Source organism: Coturnix japonica, chromosome 5 (genome assembly GCF_054131305.1).
Source record: "Coturnix japonica strain WE chromosome 5, WE-NBRP24, whole genome shotgun sequence".
NCBI classification, from domain to species: domain Eukaryota; kingdom Metazoa; phylum Chordata; class Aves; order Galliformes; family Phasianidae; genus Coturnix; species Coturnix japonica.
Genome location: NC_140667.1, coordinates 13,950,208 through 13,971,044, shown reverse-complemented (window position 1 = coordinate 13,971,044; position 20,837 = coordinate 13,950,208). Strand labels below are relative to the sequence as shown.

The 20,837-nt window shown below is 37.9% G+C and overlaps 1 protein-coding gene across 3 annotated transcripts in view; it reads right to left on the bottom strand.

The window, feature by feature from the left end:
* SYT9 (synaptotagmin 9) overlaps window positions 1–20,837 on the bottom strand; it is a 62,925-nt gene that overhangs the window by 15,445 nt on the left and 26,643 nt on the right. For all 3 annotated transcript variants that reach the window (XR_014947048.1, XM_015863972.3, XM_015863973.3), the window contains exons 2-3: window positions 19,330–19,678; window positions 16,045–16,591 (exon numbers count right to left, since the gene is read on the bottom strand). Coding sequence is in view for 2 of the 3 variants with exons in the window: in XM_015863972.3 (XP_015719458.1) it covers window positions 16,045–16,591; window positions 19,330–19,678 (896 nt within the window). In the remaining variant the exon portion in view is untranslated. The remainder of the gene's footprint in view (window positions 1–16,044; window positions 16,592–19,329; window positions 19,679–20,837) is intronic.

Sequence of the window (20,837 nt, the reverse complement as noted above, 5' to 3'; positions counted from 1 at the left end):
GGTTTAACCCCAGAAGGCAACTGAACACAATACATCTGCTCTCACTCCCCATGTGAGATGGAGGGACAACTGGGAAGATAAAAGTGTGAGAACTCGTGGGCTGAGATAGACAGTTTGCCAGGTAAAGCAAAAATCACACATCCAAACAAAGCGAAAGAAGGAATTCATTCGCTGCTTCTCTTAGACAGGCAGGTGTTCATTCACATCCAGGAAACCAGAGCTCACCATGCACATGACAAACGTCATTGCTCCAAAATTTCCATTTCTCCTTCATTTCCTCAGCTTTTGTTGTTGGTAATGACACCATATGGCATGGGACATCCCTTTTGCCATTTTGGGTCAGCTGTCCTGGTTCCGTCCTCTCCTGGCTCCTTGAGCATCCCCAGCTCCTTGCTTGGCAAGGCAGCTGACAAGTCCTTGACTTAGTGTAAGCACAGCTCAGCAAAACACTGGTGTGTTATTGCCATTATTCTCATAAAAAATCTATACATAAGCATTATATGAGCCTCTACAAAACAAAAATAAAAACAAAAAAAGCACAACTTAACTCTATCCCAGCCAAAACCATGATACAGGTGAAGACTGTAGAAAAACAAAAAGGGAGGATGGGTAGGTTGGGCAGACAGACAGGAGGTGCCTTGCAGAGGGTAGTTTCACAAAGCAGTCTAACAGTACAGTCTGAAAGAATGGACAGTAGTTTCTCAATGTGAGGACCAAAGCTTTCAATAAACATCTGTCATTATATGTCATGTCAAAATCCATCATTTTTCAACAGACTTTGGATTTGACCTCAGTTGTAGGTGGAATGCTGAGACTGAAAAGAACCACAGTAAGCAAAGGTTACTGGCATTGTAGTGTAACATAATAATTACAATACAAGCTGATCAGGGTGGGCCAGACTTCCTGTTATCTAAGCTCTAAATAAAGATCATACAAGTGGAAAGAGATGAAAAAATAAACCCCCATGGTTTTGAGGCTAAATCCTGGTCATTTATGAGAAAGAGGAGAAGGCTAAATTGCATGTTAAAAGTTCACTGTCTCTAGGCAGGCACGAGCTTGAAGAAAATGAAGCAGAAAATCCATCCTAACACATAAAATTATTTCTGCCGTGAATTATTGGACAGTTACCTCTTGCTTCCATTCTGACATAAGTTGAAAGCAATGTTTAATTTTCTTAGTATCCCACTAATAATGAAAATCTCAAATACATTCAAGAAAAATTGGAAGGGAGGAAATGGGTTTTAAAAATAAATTAACTCATCAAAATATTTTAATCCAAAATGTCTTGCCTGTTAATATTGTTTTTTTTAGTGTGTTAAAATTAAAATGACAATTTAAACTTAAATTTCTATGCAAATTAATGTAATAGTCTTTCTACCTTGAATTACAGTGGCCATGTGTGAACTTACAGCTCCACTAAAACATCAAAAGATGCTCTAAGTTTATTCAATTACCTGTTCACTTACAGGGACTGAAAGCAAGTATTATGTCAGGGATGTGAGGGCACTTGCTCAATAGACCCCATTTTCACCCCAGCAACAGCATAGGAAGGCCTCCTGTCCCTCCAGTACTGTGATCCCCGCTGCTCCTGGTGCCTTAGCCACCAGGGAACCGCCATCCTGGCTGTGCCCTGCTGCAGTTTTAATTAAGTCTCGCAGAGCAGCCGTTCTGAAGGCAAAAGCTAATATAGACATGCTGTTAAAATGAGATTAAATTAAAGCTAGGGGCCCTAACTAACAGTTCCTCACTTTTCCTTAGCACTGAATGTCATTCTCAGTACTGGCATCTTTGTGCTGAGTAAAGCAGCCGTCTTATGTCATGAATTCTAATCTCATCATCCCGAGGAGGAGACAAACTAAGTATGTGGGTAGTGTTGAAAAAAGAAGGAGAGTCACAGTATCAGGGGGAAAAAAACATATCCTTTCTAGACTATATAAGCACCTATAGTGTTTTGAGGACGTATCATTATGCTTACATTCGGTGCTCTCTACTTTCTGCTCAGTCTTAGCAGGGATTGCATTCAAAGCTGGTACAAAGGCAATTCATTCTTATAAATCTGAATCCATTTTTACACGTAATTTCATTTTTGAACAAATTGAAATGAAAAAGAGAATAGTCACCAGATGTCTCCTGCTGGGTTGTAGGCATCTGCTGACTGAATCTGTTTAATTTCAGTAGGGAAGATATGTGGGTCTACTCTATACTTCTGTGTATGTGCCCTGGAAAGCCAGGAGAGGATCATTTTGCTCAGGGCTCTTGTGTAACGAATGCAAAAGCCAGAGCAGTATGTGTTCATTGTTAATTGTAGACAGACAGTGAAGAAGCGCTTTGCTCCCAGATTTTGCCTATTGGAGAATGGTGCCATTTCACAGATTTCTACAATAGCTATTACTTAACAGTGTACTGCCATTCATCTAAATTCAATGTAATCCCCAGTATGCACTTTCTGCCTCTCTGTCTGATCTTTTCTGCTTTCTCATCACCTTAAAAAGTAATAACAGAAGTAATAACTTGGTTAATAAGGTATACCTAAGGCAGAATTTTCAGAAGTTTTATAGATAAAAGGTACTTATTCTTTGCAGTAAGCACCTCTCATGGGTTTCCTTATTATTTTAAAATCAAGTATAAAAGTTCCTCCATGGGTTTTGTTGCTCTATAGACAATTCTTTTCTATTGTGCTGTGTCATTGTTACACTCCATACCCAAATCAGAACCTGCTCTGCCTTAAAGCAAAGGTTAGTTTATTTAAATGATATTTAAATCCTGTTACTTCTGAAATTTACTTGGTTGCTATTGAATGTTGGCTTGTGATCTGTCATCTGTAATGCACCAGTCCCAGAAAATGCTGCAGAAAAATAAAGGATCCTTAAGGCTTAAAAACATGTCTGACAGCATTCCACATAACCTGCCATTAGACTGAAAGCACAAGTACATTTAACATGCATTTAACCAGTAACACTTCTCTGTGAAACTACCCACTTTTAACAACAGTAAAGCAATTTCCACAGGAGTTTCATTTACTTCCAAGTGATTTCTTTAAATGGGTCATATAGAAAAGAAAATCACTACAAATTTCAATGTGAAGAAGCCAAGGTAAAGAGACCACTTCACTAATAGCAATTTTCTGTTAATGGATTGGGTTGAAAGTTGTGTGGTCATACTGCTTTGGTTGTCCTTGCATGGCCATTCACTGTAATTGCACACACGAAATAGGAGATGAATGCAATAATGGATGCAAAGGTTAACCCTACGAAACACATTTATTAAACCTGTCAGAATAATAAAATACCTCAATCTTCACTACTGCAAGTTGTCTCATTTTATACTTTCTTTATTTCTTTATTTATTTCTTTATTTTTATACTTTACAACCCTTCTGATTATGAAATACAAAAAGGAATTAAAATAATGGGGTAAGGAAGAAAGAGAGTGACAACAAAATTAATGATAATAAGAAACTATTATTTCAGAAGTACAGAAAACAGGACAGCTTTCATCCTTTATTTATCAAATCGTGCTGCAGGAAAAAAAGTCCCATTTGAATCAGAAGAGTATTTGAGGTTTTAGTTCTCTTTTCAGAGTGAAGGAGAACCATGAGAGAGAAGGCAGGCTGTTCTTCCTCCCAGAGATGCTGTTGACAGTTTTACAACAGACTGCTATGTAAAATTTGCCAACCACAAGATGTGCCAATATGCTGTTGGTATAAAACCCCCTCAGAGCAAACCTCCCTGACTGACCTGAACTAATGCCATGATAACGCCTGAAGCTGATGTGATGATAAGCAACGAGGGGTTGCTTTAACTGCTCCTCTTAGGAAATGCCAGAAATGTTGCTGTTCCTCAGTCTTTGTTGCTGCCCAAAAGGTCAGACAAATTCAGTGACCTTCTTTTCTTCTGAGATGGTTCTGCTCTATTGCCATTCTGACACTAAGCTTCCCAGATGTGAGAAACGAGGAATTTATGTTATTGCTGTACGCTGTTCACCTGCCTTGCAAATCAGTAGAATATTTTAGCCTTGGAGTTCTTAAGCAGCTTACCAGTATAGCACTGTAGCTACTTAAGAGCTGTACAGAAAAAAGAGCTTTACAATAGAACTTAGGACTGTCAAGGAAGCTAAAGGAAGGGGAAGGATGAAACACAAATCTATTTTAGAAAATGCAGACTCTGAATTCAAATGTATCATTCAGAGGCCTAAAGCATGAACAGGTGAAAATGTGATTGTGTAGTGTGATAGCAGTTCTTTTTATGATGTACTTATTCTCTGGATGTGCTCATGCCTCATTATATTTAGACAAGTACAGCTAGCAATTCTAGGACCACTTAGTGAGTGTGTTTTCTCTCTTAAAGAATGCGTGGAAGGTAGTGTAAGATACAAGATAAAAAGAGAGCACTAAATATATATAGAAGTGCTTTACTGCTATAAGCTCATTAAAGTGAGTCAACAGAACTTCCTTTTACTTGTATGCTTCACATTTAAAATGTAGGGAAAAAAAGGGATATTTTCTCTGATTTGTTTTACTCTATTCCTGTGTGCATTTGTCTGACATGGGTTAGGTTGAAGTGTCCAGACTTCTACATAGTTCTCTTTGTACCAAGAAGACCCAATGCTATTATTTATGTACTAATATAAAGATAGGAAAGAATGGTTGCATTTTTAGTGCTGGAGTGACCTGGTGTCTTGCTGAAATTTTCTGTTTAGTTACTTATAATTTAAATAATCACAGAATCACAGAACGGTTGAGGTCAGAAGGAACCTCTGGAAGTCATCTAATCCAACCCCCCTTCTCAAGAGAGAACACCCAGAGCAGGTTGCTTAGAAATATTAATAATTTCCATATTCAAAATATAGCATAAGGGGCATTGTTGACCAACTGCTAAGTCAGGAAATTAAATAATCTGATAGTTTGGAAATTATAAAGAAAGGGCTGTAAATTGCCTTGTCCTAAATGATGAGTTCATTTTAGAACTCTTTGTTACTTTGATCAATGAATTTTGACTATTCAGTTTGACACTTTAAAAGGGCCTGCCTTCAATGTTGTCAAACATATGATTTTGAAAGAACTTGGTGCATTTATCTCTGAGCATAATTGCTTGTAACTCCTGGAGTAAGACTAAAAGGAAGGATTATGTCCATTGTGTGCGCCTGTGTGTGTGCTTCCTTAGCATTATAAAGTTTCCTGAAATAAAGAATTCATGAGAAGAATAAGAGTGGCAGGATGGACATGAGAAGAGTGAGCATCCATGGCTATATTTACTTAACTGTTTTTAAACTAACATATTTTCTGTGGGGGAAAAAAGGAAGTATTGTAGTTAGAGATTGCATGAGAAGCTTTTAATGTGTTGTTTTATGGTAAAAACATTGTGTTGGGTGAATTGTTGTTCATGACTTCCCCAAGAATGCTGATTTTAAGTAAACTGAATAATTTGGAAAAGGAGCTGGCAAATGGGAAACATATCTGAGCTACTGAAAACATACCCTGAGGAAAAATAATCTGTTCTGTTTTTGTTCTATGGGAGCTGCTGTCAACCAGTCAAAAGTTAATGATGTGGATGTACAACTCAGGTTATTTCTGATGTAGAGATTACTGTCTGCTTTCTCCAGGACCACCTTTGATAGCTGACTGATTCTGGGAGGAGGATGGAGAGATTTCTTTGTTGATCAGGACATTGTCATGTATTTGCTTTAAAGAGGGGAAAAAATGCCTTGTTCTGCTGTTCTAGTGAAATTTTTGAGGTACATCTTAAGAGATTTATTTATATTATTCAATGTAGCTTTGTGTGCTGTTTAAAAGGTACCATTTCCTAACTAAAAGGGTATCCAGTGGGAATATTTTCCCTGAAGTCAGAAGAACAGAGATCTCGTCCAGAGTACCATTCATTTTTACCCACATAAAATGGCGTGATCCCAACTGACTGAAGTTTATTGTTAGACTGGCATTTACTGTAAAATTCTGTGCTCAGTGAGGTAATGATATGCAGTTTGCAAAATGATTCCTTTCTTCCTGATGCTCATCAATAACACCTTAAAGGGCCTGAAGCCAACCAAAGTCTGCTGCCGTCTTCCTACCCTTCTTGTATATCCTTCTTGTACAGACTTTTTTTCCCCCTATCCCACATATGTTTAATTGCAGAGGCTGTTCAGAAGAGATATTGTTACATGGATTAAATGATTGATTAAACCACAGCTGGTTTTTAAAAATATTTCTAAAAACTAAGCATGCTTTTAAAATAAAACAGGTGAAGATCTCTATGAACTTTGAAAACAAGTATAGAAATCAGTGAATAAATGATTATTTTGCTCTTCTGCATTAATTTTCATAGCATTTGGGTAGTATTTCCTAGTTTAACAAAACATGCTAGATATTGCATGTATTGTTAATCACCTGGTCACTGCTCCTTTCAAAATACTTGGAGTGCAAGAAATGGGACAGAAAATGTTTGCTGGGAGTGGTGGGCTCTGGGCTTTTATGCTGTGGCTGTTAGCAATTGGTTGTCTGACAAGCAAGCTTACGTTTTGTGATGTTGCGATAAGCTGTTATTTTTAAGGCTCCAGATTTGGCCCAAGAATATGAGTGGGGAATTTATCCCAATAGTTCACATAATCAACTGTGAATACCTCCAGCTGTCAGGCTTTTTTTCCTGCTTTCCTGCTCATCACAAGCAAGATGCCATCGCTAGTCAGAAATCTTCCAGATGGTGTATGTTGCTTTAGTTTGGGGTCTGCCTGATGAGAGTAGTAAATGATTAAGTGCTCACAAAGGTAAGCTGCAGCTTGTGACTACTGTTTTCCTGAATAACAGAGCAAGGTGTATAACCAAGACAACAAAGTGCCCGAAAAAATGTAGATATATGAAACTCAAACACCATTTTACAACAAACATCATTTGAGCCTGCCACTTTACCACACTACACCGTGTGAAATACTCCTATTGCTCTGCAAAGGGCTATGGGAAGACTCGGGCACCACAAATGACTGCACACATCATTAACTCACGTGAGGAGTTCCAGGGATTTTGGCAGGACTAATGGCAGAAGTTCATGTATCCCTAAGCTTTGCATGGAGGATTGTAAATTAACCTTCATGTTTTTGAGGACCAGGGAAGGATTCTGAAGCTAGTGAATATCATTTAATCTCATCCAGGCAAGCACAAAGTGATGTTGCCAGTGAACTGTTGGGTTTCTTCTGGAAATGCTATGCTTTATAAGTTGTTCATTTCTGAATATTTAGAGAAATGTATATGCATGATGAAGAGTTAAATATTAATATTTGTAAATCTCTGCTATAAGTAGGCAGTGTTTCTGGAGCTGATATATCCAGACTAAAAAGTTTTTGTTTGGGACACAGGTATCTCAGTTTTGCCCTTTTTTCTTTAGATCTGCTTCCAGAAAGGTAGCTCATTGAAAAAAAAAACAACAAAAAAAGATGCCTTTGTGTCCATCTTCCCCTGTGTATTCGGCTGTCAAGTAATCTGTTCCAACAAAGTGAAAGAAATGAAGAGTGTAGCTGTGCATGTTTGCAGTGACCTGAGAGAGGTTCTCTATAGAGCCACATGAGCAGCCCTAGAGCTCCGAAGGGCTCACGACCGAAAAGGAAAAAGCTGTCATGTGCTTATGTGAGGCCTTTCCGGAACAGTCGGACTGGAATAACAATGGTATTATGCTTGCAGACAGCATAACCAAATCTTAGCAAAATATATTCTGCCCTTTAAAATTTCTACTCTCCTTTATGTCAGTCCAGTTGTTAAATCTTTTATCTCTTTCAAACTTCTTGATCAGCTGCTGAAAGCCTCCTAGATTAGAAAAGCTATAGGTGGGTGGTACCTGACCAAAAGTCTTTAGCACATGGTTGGGAACATGCACGCTTAATCTGTAGCTTGTTCCTCTGCTGGTGCCAATCCACTTCTCTTACATTTGTTATTAATAACATTGCCTATTTAAGTAATAGTACAGGGCTACATTTTTCTTTTTTTTCAGGTTTTCTAACAAAGGCTTCATCTGAGTATTTCTGAATTCCTGATATAAACATATATATAATGTATAGAAATATATTTGCACATAAACACTATATATACATACAAGGAATGGTGTTTTCATAGAAAAACTGGAGAAAATGGACTCTACAGATGAAAAATGTAAAACTGAAGCGTGATATCTGGTGGAGAAGGATACCTGATTGGGCTAATATCTTGTGGAATTTAAAGGCTAAAAATGGCTTGAGGCTTTTCACATAAGCACAGTACGTGCAGTTCATAAGGAAGAATGTTTTCAAGTTTGGCTCCAAATATTGAAACTGAATTTAGAGTGGGATTTTTCAGAAATTCTGATGGATTCACAAGCTATTTAAATGCTATCCATAACCCCTGATAAAAAGAAAAAGTAAGTATTCCCCAAACTGAATAATTAAATGTATGTTTGAAGGGATTTTTTCTCTGCCTGGCAAATTATGTATTTGAGTTGAAGGTTACATAATCTTGTATAACAAAAGGCTGTGGTTCAGTCTAATCTCAAATTATGTGCAGGATGGTTGCAGCATAGGTCACCTTAATACAGCTGGTTTATAGTCAGTGATGTGTGTGAGTGCTCTTTGCTCATCTTGAAGAAATGCTGCCTATGAATTGTAAAATACCAGAGCACTCTTTTTGTTTGCTGGTTCCACTAACAAAATTGCATGGTATAATTGAAGGACAGGCTTGGCTGATTAGGCTCACATTTTGCCTTTGCTTTACACACAAAACATACGCCATCATGAGCTGCTTCACTGAGGGCTATCTCGGAGAATTGTTTAGAGAGCCATGTCTAGATACACAAATTGGCAGAGGAGGCTGAGAAGAGAGATGTATACTATAGGGATGGTTATGCACTCTTGTTGTTATCTAGAGGAAAAGAAATTTAGAATCGTGTCTAGCCTTTTTTAGTATGTGGCTAATCTATGGAGGAGAGTGTTCTTCACATTGCTGCTGTGCTCGGGATGTACGGCGTTGTAGGGTGGGAGTAAAATCAACATGTAAACCAGGATTTTCTTTTCTGAAGTCATTTTGATTGATTTCCATTTTGAAGCAGAGTATCTGTAACTTGACTTGAAAAGATTTTGAAATCCCAGTCTTTCAGAGTACTGAGTTTAAATTGTTTTTTTCTCTAAAATCATTTCATTGAAAAGGCCCTCTTTCTACTTATTTACTCATTTGATACATAAGCCTTAATGCCCACACATTTCTCTGAATTAATTTTGTCTTAAGCTAGTCTCAAAGCCCCAATAAATATTATCTGAGGTTTCGGTGATATTGCAAGACTTGTCCTGTTTCTGATCACATCTGCAGAGCTAAAAGGCTCCACTTGCACCAAATCATCACCATTATTGACTATGGAGCCAAACTTGCAGTGCTTATACCACTGACATGAGCCACACTTGCTGTGTCTCAGACCATCCCTCTTGGACGCATTTGACTTCTTTTAGACTTCAGACCATTCCTAATTTTTCTTGAGTGCAGTTCTCACTTAGCCGGTTATCCCAAGAAGGATTAGACTTTCCTTTTTCTGAAAACATGTCAATACTGTAACCCAAACAGTTTCAAGTAAATGCACCTTCCCTCTCTTTTGTTACACTCATTGTTTTCTCATCACTTACATTTGTCATATCTGACAAATCTCCTGCAAAATGATCAGCGCTAAATGAGGAAAGTAAAAAACCCATTTTAAAATAGTAACTATGAAATATAAAAATCAAAGGAAAAGCACTGGCTAAAGCTGTGTTCTGGTGTACTACTGTAACTGCTGATGCTGAAAGCCTGCAGATCTCTTGTTTATTCTTACTGTGGTGATCTTTAGTAGGATTAAACATCTGTGTGGCATCATTTCATTAAAAAACTATTCATTAAAATGATAACTTTATTTTTTTAATGTAGATTTGATTCTGTGGAGATAAAGACTTAAAGTGAGAAAAAAAATCATAAAGACTGACCTTTGTGCCTTATGAGAATATGAATATTCACTTATCTGCCTCTTCTGATTTTGATTTTTGGGGGATTTTGATTGTTTTAATACGTGTAAAATGTAAGTGTGGTGAGTCTTACTTGTCTTGTCTGCCGCCTTCATTTGCATAGCCAAGAAATAGCTGTTATTGCTCCTTAAGCTTTTGGCATGCTTTAGTGTAGGCAAGATATATGGGCTTGTGAATCTCTCTGCCAGCGAGGCTTTCATTTGTATACCATGTAAACAAGTATACTTTCACAGCAGTAACTGATTATTTCCCTGGTGCCAAAGCCTACCTGAATTTAAGCAAATGGAATTAATGCCTAGATATGTCTTATTATGTGCTATTAAAAACAAAAACAAAAAACAGTGTTTCTTGTTTACTGTTACCATTCTAAAAAGTAGTTATAGCACTTAGAATCATAGAATAATAGAATAAACTGCGTCCCTCAGTACAACATCTAGAAGTTTCTTGAACACCTCCAGGGTCAGTGACTCCACCACCTCTCTGGGCAGCCTATTCCAGCGCCTGACCACTCTTTCAGAGAAGAAATATTTCCCAACATCCAGCCTGAATCTCCCCTGGTGCAACTTGGGGCCGTTCCCTCTAGTCCTGTTGCCAGTTACACAGGAGATCAGCACTAATAGTTTGGATTTGAGTTCATAACTAGAGCCAGAGATTTGGGTTGCTTTTCTTCCTTCTTCAACTGTTGACTCTTAAATTCCTTAACTGTTGTAAGCATATTAAATGCTTTCCTGAGATCTTGCTCAATGCCATTGCTTCTTAAAATCCAATAACAGAACAGGAATTTCAGAAATACTGGCTAAAACATCTCAACAAGCTAAACATTCTTCAAAATCAGAGTAGGTGGACTTAATTGACTCACTGCCAGCTGCAGTGACTGTTAACTGCTGAAGATTAGCAGTCCAGTAGGTGCCAGGAATCTGTGGATACTGAATGCAGTCTTATTTCAGCTATTAAGTAGTGCCATGTCTTCTGTGTCCGTATGTGCACATTAGGGACAGTATTTACTTCTTTCAAAGAAGGTCTATTTTCCTTGAATTCTGGGATTGTGTATGCGAAGGATGATGAGCCGCACCTATGCATGCATAGTTGGCACACATTAAATTACTCACAGCCTCTAAACAGGAGTTGTTCTGAGTGATGCAACCTTTGGAAAAGTATTTTTTGTTTCATGAACAGAGTGGAATTTTGAACCACCAAAAATCCAGTAGGCTTGGTCAGGTTTCAAAATTTGACTTTTGTTATGCTTTTCCTGAACAACTGACTGAAATAATTCAGTCTTTCCCTCTGCCTCTCTCCTGCACAGACTGTGGTTGGCATTGACATCTCTGAAACGAGGAACTTGAAACTTCCTTCTGGTGATGTTATGATTCCAATTACATCTCAGTTACACAACATAAATGCCTAAAAATACCAATTCTCAAATCTTTTTTTCTTGAGTAAACTTGAGAACATCAGCAGTGAATGAGTGCTTCTAGAATGCAAAGTTTAAATACTTATACCATCCTACTTTTTAATTATCTCCTTGTCAAAACACAAGCGCATGTACGAAGATACCATCTGAATTCTTTTTTCTTAAACCCTATGTTTTTTTGTACTGCTTACAAAAAAAAAGGGATAGCATTATGTTGTTTTCTTGACCACTGTATTCAGTAAAAAATTCCACAATTCTTAAAATAATACATTTAACTTTCTTCCTTTTCATCTTTCAGCATATGCTGGCTCTTTCCGGCTGTTAGAGCAAACAACTTTATGCACATTTTTATAGCTTTGAGCTCCCCATAACTCTCCTTCCGATTCTCATCTAGCCATCCATGTTCTCTATAGCCTGTGGTGTTACTTCTCAGATTCCACAGGTATTGCCAAGCTTTTCTTTTTGTAATCTTTCTTTCTTCCTTGAATATTTTTTTTTCTATATTTTTACCATGCTTTAGTACTTAAAAATCGTTTGCTTTCACTTAGTTTGTTTCTTCCTTTTATATATATATTTATATATTTTTTCCTGGCACTACTGTTCTTTGCAGAAAAAGAACAAACTGCTCTTTGAATGTGACCAACTGCCTTCAGCTTTATCAGTTTCAATTCACTTTATACCTTCACAAGAGGTGGGCAGAGCTGCAGTTCCCAATGAAACTGCAAGCTAAAGAAGAATAGTACCAGTAAACTATGATTTACAAAATACTAGGTGCGTAATCACTGTTAAGTCTTGCTGTAAGTAGCCTTTGAGAATAGAATGCTATAGAAAAACTCAGGAAAACGGGTTAGTCAGTATGTTCAACCAGCAGATGAGATGAGAGATACATTGCCAGTGGGGTGTTAGGAATAGAAGGTTTTGTGAAGGTGTTTGTTTTTATCACACCAGATATTTAGTAAAATAACATTTTCACTCTACTATTCCTGATGTCAAATATAACTATCTTTGAAAGCAGAAAAGACTGTCCTACTGTCAAAACTCTATGGGCTGTAATATCAGTCAGAACTTGACTCCTAAAATGAGTAGTCATTTCAGAAAAATGTTGTCCCAGTTAAGAATGAAAGCATTCATTATTCATTCTTACTTTCATTACTTCCTCGCTCCAAGTGAAGGCTAATTTTAAATATTCCTCTTTTCTAAAAAGATCACCTGCTTAGAAACTGATGCAGGCTGGGCATTTTGAGAATCCAAGCAAGGCGGTATGAATGAGAAAGAGATTTTTAATTCACAGAAATTCTTCTCTGTGCCCTACAGCTGCCTGCTGATGTTCAAAGAGCAATTATTTTTCCTTCAGCATGCTGTGGTAACTGAGCACCTTCTGAAAGAAAGGGTTCTCTTTTTTTTTCTTTTTATATGGACTATCTGACAGCTTCCTTTCCTTTGCAGAGGTTAATTTTATCTTGCAAAAAAGCCATATATTCTTACCTGATCACATGTGAGCTTGAAGATGGCAATACTAAAGACTCATTTCCCTTCAGAATTTACCACTAGTCAATGAACATTACAAAGCAAAACAAGAGGAGCCAAACTATGAATACTGAAATCCTGCCTAAAAGAATCACTCCATCACAGAATATAATATATACACATTTGTAAATAAATCAGGAATAAAAAGAAGAAAGGCTATGATAGACTGAAGCAGTCGCAGAGCTTGGATGAGATTAAAAAATTATCATTCCAACGCTACAACTGTATTGCTTTCTACTCTCAGTAATGCATAATAGAGATCCAGGGTCAGATGCATTTGTGCTGTAACTGTTAGGCTCAGAAGCTTGAAACAAAGATGTATCTGGGCCTTTCTGTTTAGTACCAAAATAGATAAATAAAACGAATCCCATGGAAAATAAATAAATAAATAAAATAAAAATCTGCAGAAGAATTAAACAACCCCCTAAGAGGGATGCCATCCTGAAAGGGGGAGGTCTGCCTCAGGAGCATGTGTCAGTTCTCATGCTCTGTAAAGAGCATCTTGTTTTCTCTCCTTGATGAGCCAGAAACCAGCATAATCTGTGTGGTAGCTATATGAAGAGCTTATCTAGTTCATTTTGTATTCGTCTGAAGTTGATCCACTTAATTATTTCTTCCATTAAACAGCCCAATGCTGCATTTTCCTGCTGGAAAAAGCATCTGTGTTACAGGGGAGAGATTTTATGCTCAGAGGAGCTGGGATTAGAAGAACAATCACTCTGCTATCAGAGATTTGTGTTTGGAGGCAGATTGCTTTTGAGCACGTAGGAAAATCTTTACGCTGACGCGCATCTCTGTTATGACATCATTTCAAGCTCTGGGGTGGCAATAGATATTATAGTCCACAGAATGAGAACTGCTGGTTTGGGATAAAGAAGACGTCTAGTGTTATTAGAAATCACAAGGAGGCACACGGCAAAGTAGGCCAGCATAACTGCTTACAGCTGACTTCTTGGGCTGTGGCGTGCAGCGCTCTCTTGAAACAGAGCTTTTTGGGGCAGAGGAGGGTTTGATTCATTCTTTTCTATTACCGCAGCAAATTCAATTAGACCACAATAAAACAGACAATAAGGGAAAGGAAAGGCTTTGGGATCTCTGCCTCTACAGTGCACCCAGATTCTATACTAAGTACTCTTCAGCAATACAACAAACTCCTCACGGGTAGTCATGCGGAGCTTCTCTCTCTCCAGCATGTTCCCTTGGCTTCTCCCTCCTGTGCTCTGTTCTCCATTGGTAGGCACCTAGCAAAATTGCCTGGCCTTTGTCTGCTTTGTAGTTATCATCATTTGAAAGAAAAAGACATTCACAGCTTAAGTGATCGGTAACTCACTTGAGTTGATGCAGTTTCTGTTTGCAACCATAGACTGCCCAGTGGCGCTCAGAACTTTGCTAAATGTTATTTCAGAAACGCTTCAGTGCTGCCCAGTACTGCTTGGGAGTGCAGCCACATCAGTATTTATTTTAGCAGCTTCACTGAGGAGCCACTTGGATTCAGCTTCTGCTGTCAGTCTGGAGATATCTTAGCTGCACAGACAAGGAAACGTGCTGAAAGTTGATTTCTTATGTGATGCTCAGAAGGTTTCTCATCATTTTCACTTGGTTATAATCTTTGACATTTGGGAAATATTAATTACTGAGCTGAGTTCTCCACACTTCCTTTTATCTGATACTGTTATCTCAAAGTTCAGATTAGCCAAAATTGGACCGTGTCTCCTTCTGTGACTCAGTTGCTTCAGAAAGGTCTCTGTGAACTGAAAACCCAGTAACAAGTCTACGTTTCAGGTTATGTGTTTCATTTGAATAAATACATCCTCAGGAGAGGGAGCTGCTAATACTTCTGCTGATGGTCCCTCCTAGCGTAAAGAGATTTGTATGTATGTATGGGATGCTGAGTAAGAAAGCTATAAATACACTTAAAACAAGGGCAATATATGATTTCAAAAAGACACTGCAAACAATTAGAACAAAATAATTTTATCCTCTCAAACTGTCATATGGCATGCCTGCAGGCCACAGAGGCACAAGGTGAGGGTCTTGGTTCAAGAATGTAATTGCGTCAGGACATACCGAACTTTGAAACAGTTTCTTGCAGTCAGCTTTGCATAGGCTTAAATGCTTTCCTGAGGTGAGGTCTAAGAAACGTACATCTTGATCTCACTAGGAATAATGTTGGGTTTGTTTGGCTCTAAATCATACTCTCCATTTGAGAATGGTTTGATGTTTCAAATGAAATATTTACTGACCCTTGGCTTCAGCTTTACCTCTGTGGATTTCTGTAGTGCATCATTCTCATAGAATGTCTGTTCCCCATAGGGTGTGCATTATTAATTTCTATTTGCATTACTTAGAGGCTGGCTCATGCATAGAGATATCTTTTGTCCAGAAGTAATTTTTGTGGTCTTGTACCTAATCCCAAGTGGGATTCCCTCACTGAACCTCGAGACAGAATATAGATGTATTTTACAAGTTCCCCATTTCCCTATATAACAAATCTATTCCAATCAAGGACTTAATCCAATCGCGTTTTTTCTTTTGTGGAATGTGTACTGAGGTAGTGGTTATAATAGTATTTTTTCTATCTCTCAGGTTTTATAATTCATTTCTGTTTTGGATAGTATTGTCTGAACCTAGCTTGCCTGGATTCTAGATAAGCTGCTATCTGACTTTATGTGAGGACACCATTTAAAGTACTAAAGAATGCAACTGGAGAAATCTTAAATCTGTAGTTCTGTTATGTATACTGGAATTCATGGCAAATAATGGAATACAAAGAAAGATAAGCAAAGTGAGAAAAGTGGTGTTTCCTCAGTAAATTTTACATTAAATGAGACTTAGAGGAAGGCATTCTATTACTCTATGGCTTTTCTACTCTATTAGAAGAAAAATATAAGACATTCTTTAATATAGCCAAAGAATGAGAAATGAAGACTGAAATTGTACTGTCAGCTTCTGAGGATTAAGGTCAAATCTCAAGAAAAATAGAGAATATTTTCATTCATAAATTTATAAGTGAATTATAGTTATAATCAAGTAAAGGAAATGAAATCCGAAACCAAGAATTAAAAAAAAAAAAAGAGAGAGAGAGAGAGAAAGAAAAAAGATTGTACTTACATTGGTGACATATTCAATATCCTTCCAAATATTACATTCCCTGGGAAAATCTGCCAAATCTAAAAAATTATCCACTACCACTTGGCCAATCAAGTCATGCCTGGAGAATCTGTCAAAGTCATAGACAGAGAAATGGAGCTTCCGTGCATTCAGATCATTGTATGGAACAGTAAATAAAAAAACTTCATCAAATACTGGATTTAGGGTCTTTCTGTGTACTTTAGTCTGGTGTTTTGTTTTCCTGTCAGGAAGTAGATATATCTTCACATACGGATCTGAAGTTCCAGAGAAGTCCTTTGCTGGCAGGTTGATGGCCTTGTGTATCTTCACTATCAGCTGCTCCAAATCACAGTCGTATTTCAGAATAAAGTTCAGTCTTCCACATGCCTTGCTATTACTCCTCCGGCCATCATCCGTGTCCACAGATCTCTGTTTATAAAGCTCTGGCTTAATGCGGCCAATTCCAGTCAGTTGCTCCTGTTTCTGAACCTGCTGGATGTTGAAGTCAGGATTGGAGAGGTTGAGCTGTCTTCGGATTGAATTATGCCTTAAGTGAAAACAAAAGAATTGAAATAGGTTGGGTTGACAATCATATGAATCTGAGCACGCCAGCAAAGATCCTCTTTTCATTTGACATGTTTTCTTAATGTACAACAGTGTCAGATTTTTACTTGCATAATGTTACAAAACACGATAATTAATTTTCTCAACCTAATGGCGTGAACTCTCCAAATTTGGCTGAAGAATGTAACAAACTCAAATTCACTGCCCCTGCAAATCCACTGTACTACAATCTATTGCCAGTAACTGTTATCAGTTACCATTTTTCAGCAGAATCCTTTGGATTAATGCCTATGAAAATAGTTCATTACAGGCCAGATCCTATTGCAACTTAAACTATACTCACTGAGCTTGGTAATTGCTAGTGTTAAGATGAACAAAGAGGATACTTCTTGACAGCTCTTCACTTCAATGACTTGTTGATTTCCACATTGTTAAGTGACTTGTTCTGGCCTGAAATTATTTGTTGACTCCCCCCCATCAATTGTTTTGTTTTGCTTTTCACTTGTGACTGATGTAATGAGCTCTGAAGTACTTAGGCTGCAAAGCTCCTTTAGTTTCATTACTCCAAGGAGAGAAGGTTGTTTTAGCTTCGGTCCAGTGAGATTTATTACCTGGATTCACTCATTTATTGTGATTGAAATTTCCACTTCATGAGATAACAGAAATCAAATCTGCAATCACTACAGGGGTGAATCACTTTCAGGGATGTGAAAGCTGGATTAGGTAAAATCCTAATCTTATGAGTTGGATTCTACTTTTTTTGACTTATTCATATGCAGCAATTGTTCAGTGTATTGGAGTACCATGAACTGTGGCTGAATATAAAAGGATAATGTAGACAATGCTGGCATAGAGTTAAATCAAAACTATTTATGTTGAATGTAATCAACAATAGTTACTTTGCCACTGCTGTTCATTTATTCCTTTTAAATGTGTGTTCATGGGTGTGCAAATCACCTTATAAACTACCCTCATATTTTTTCTGTTATTCTATAATAAATACATAACTTTATAGGTACACATATGTCATTGACATGAAAAAATATTGTCAAGTCACAGAAGAAGATATATACTGTTCAAATGTAAGTTCCTCAGAGCAGTGGGAGGTGCAGAATATCCTTGGAGAGTAAAAAGGAGGGAATGCTCCCTTACTGAAGTCTTAACAAGGATTGTAGCAGAGGCAGGTGCCTGGTCTCTGTGGCTACACAGAAGAGTGATACAATAAAGGAGCAGAAACAAAGATGAACAAAGCAAGGGTGCAGTGCAATGAAATAGGCCCCTCTTGTTTTGTGGAAGAGTCTTCTGGAGAAGACCTAGGCAAACATAGGAGGTAAAGAATGAAGGGGTAATGAGCAATGACTACTATCAGCAAACAGAATAGATCATTGCGGAGACCTGGGCAAGTAATTTTCTTGTGGGCATACAGACAGACCAGAAACTGCTGGCAGAAGATCAAACTGCAGAAATTCACTGAAGACATGGTTCATGCACTGAAGATGCTGAGGAGTGTTCTGTTACAGATTGGGACTGCTGCTGTTTCTTGTGAGATGACTAAACTGTGGTGATATTGTGCATTTGTCATTTAACAACATGTCAGAATTGCTGTCCTGTTGTGGAAGAGTGCCTATATTTGATTCAGTGATCTCACAATAAACAAATATAAGAGTTCTTGGTGTTAGATGCTGAATAAATCTCCTGTTGTTAATGAATCTCATATCATGCTTATTTCTCAGCACTCAGAAAGCAGAGCAGCACCAGCTCTGTAGTTTTGGGGTATTAGTGTAGAGTCAGAATTCAGCCTTGCATGAGGTAGGATGCAAGCCTGAGCAATTGTAACTATGGCTTTGTCCACCTCAGAGATTCCTACATCAAAATGAGCTCATTCTTACACTAATCTGAAGAGAAAAGGCACTCAGAGATTTTGCTATACAGCATTAATGATGTTTTGGGATCTTCTCAAATTCTGCAACATGCTTTGCACTACTGGCAATTCCTGAACTATCTGAGAGCTGCTGTCCTTTTACCCAGGTGACCTGAAAAGAGGCTACCAGGAAACTCTTGGATGAGTGCTGTACCCTCCTCCAGCTAAAGTATATCTGCTTCGACTCAGAAATTTACTGACTGGCTCCGCACACTGATCCCTTCTCTTATTGTGTGAAGCATAATCCTTTTATCATCTGCCCCTGAACAGTCACACCTTGCTTGTTTCCTGTTCCCTCCTGGGTTAGTTCTACCCTTCCCCTGGAGTCTTCCCTGACTCTTGTTCAGTCACTTTTCCCCCCACAGTTATGACTGTGGCTAAAATCTGTGACTTTAAATCCTATTTCTAACTCTTGCAAGTGTTTCATTAGCTCGCCCTACTTTTCTTCTTTAGCTTTTTAAAAAATGTTTGAGGAGACATTACTGAGTGCTCAGCACCACTAAGTGCAAATGGATATGCTTTACAAGCTAAATGTAGGCTGTCCTGGTGCTTTAAGGCACACGCTTCTCTGGTTGCTGACAAATCAGGCAGTAGTTGACACAGTGGTGGAATATCATTGTGATCCTGCGCTTTTAATCTAAGAGACTTGTGCACCTTGATAATTTTAACATATATATTTTTTCAAAGAACGTGACAAGTAATTATGAATTCACAGTAGACCAATGTACTAAATAGTCAAGCTGTAATTCTTTGGCTATATCTGTATTCATTAATGCTAGAGATAAATTGGAGGTACTGACCGAGCAGAAGAGGTTGGTTCAGTGATCTGACGATGCATTCGTGCATTGTGTACACAGTTCTCCTTTGTTCCTGCCTGAGCATCTACTGGAATATCAGGAGAGGTGTGGCTGATCTTCATGGAGGACTCTGGGTATGTTGTTGGCTGACCAAGATAATCCTCGCTGTAGTCATGGTCATTGGTCTCTGTATCTGTGTAGTTCAGAGACTCTTGTTTGTCTTTGTTCCCAAATGGCAGGCCACGCTCTCGCCAAGGAATCCAGCAAAGCTTCCAGGACACGAACAGGGACACACCAAACAGAGCAAGACCACAGGCTGTGACAACTAAGGAAAGCAAGCTTATTGAGATATCTGCAAACAAGAACACATATACGTCACATCTTTAGTGCTTTTCATTTGGAACTCTGCATCTCTAACACATAGAATATGAAAAATAAGTGTTTCTATATTGCAAGTCTGCAAAAATTAAATTCTGATTGGTGCAGCAGACAGATAATAGGAACATATTGCATTTTCTGTTCTTTTTTAAATTATTTTTCCCCCAAGAAGAAAAGAACAAACTTGTTTTGAACTTGCATGTAAGACTCATTTTGATAGAACCAAGTTTATATTTTCCTTTCAAAAGCTTAGTGCAATAAAGGGCCTTTCTAAATACGAAAAAGGTTGTCCATCACTCAGCTGCCTATTGGTGAAAAAGGAATACCTGCAGTACAGTTTTTTTCCTTTGTTTTTCTTTTGAGTAGCGCACTTTCCTTCATACCGTTTATCAGTTCTTACTACCTTCTCTTCTAGAGACTGTTTGATACTTTCACAATCAAGAACATGTCCACATGCATAAATGGATTTCTTTAGGTATTCAACTGAAATATCTTGTCTTATTATAAGCTATTTTCCTCCTAATCTTAGACTCATTCTTTATTTGTAAATGATTATTGACTATGAATACATGTCCTGCTGTTCATCATTTAGTTTAGATACTAATATCTCTTCAAAACGGAGATTTTTAACTTTAAAGGCTCTTTACTCTGTTTCCAGTCTTCTGGTATAAAAGCAGAGCACAGATGACTCTCGTGTTGTTTTTCTCCGCATTCCTAGCATTATCCTACTCCATAATCACATGAACAGACTTAATTTACAACAAGGAGAGACTTTTCTGTTTTGCTTTGTTTTTAGTTGCATGTTGGGAAAATGACTCAGTGTAGCAGCTGCTTTTATGGTTACAGTGTTTTTGAAATCAGTTTCTCTGTGGATTACAGAATAGATCACGCCTTAAACACAATTAGTAAGAATTCTATTTTACAGCCTCAAATTATAAACAACCTTATCAAAACAATTTTTCATACTGCTTTATATATTTGGAATATCAGCCTGCATCTCCATAGCTTAGAGCTAGCCTAGATTTTAAGAGGGTGGCATGAGGTTGAAAGGTTGCTCTTAGCAGGACAGTTAAGGATGGCTATTCAGATGAAACAGCCTCAGTTAATTTGGACAAGGAATACTTTTTTAAGTG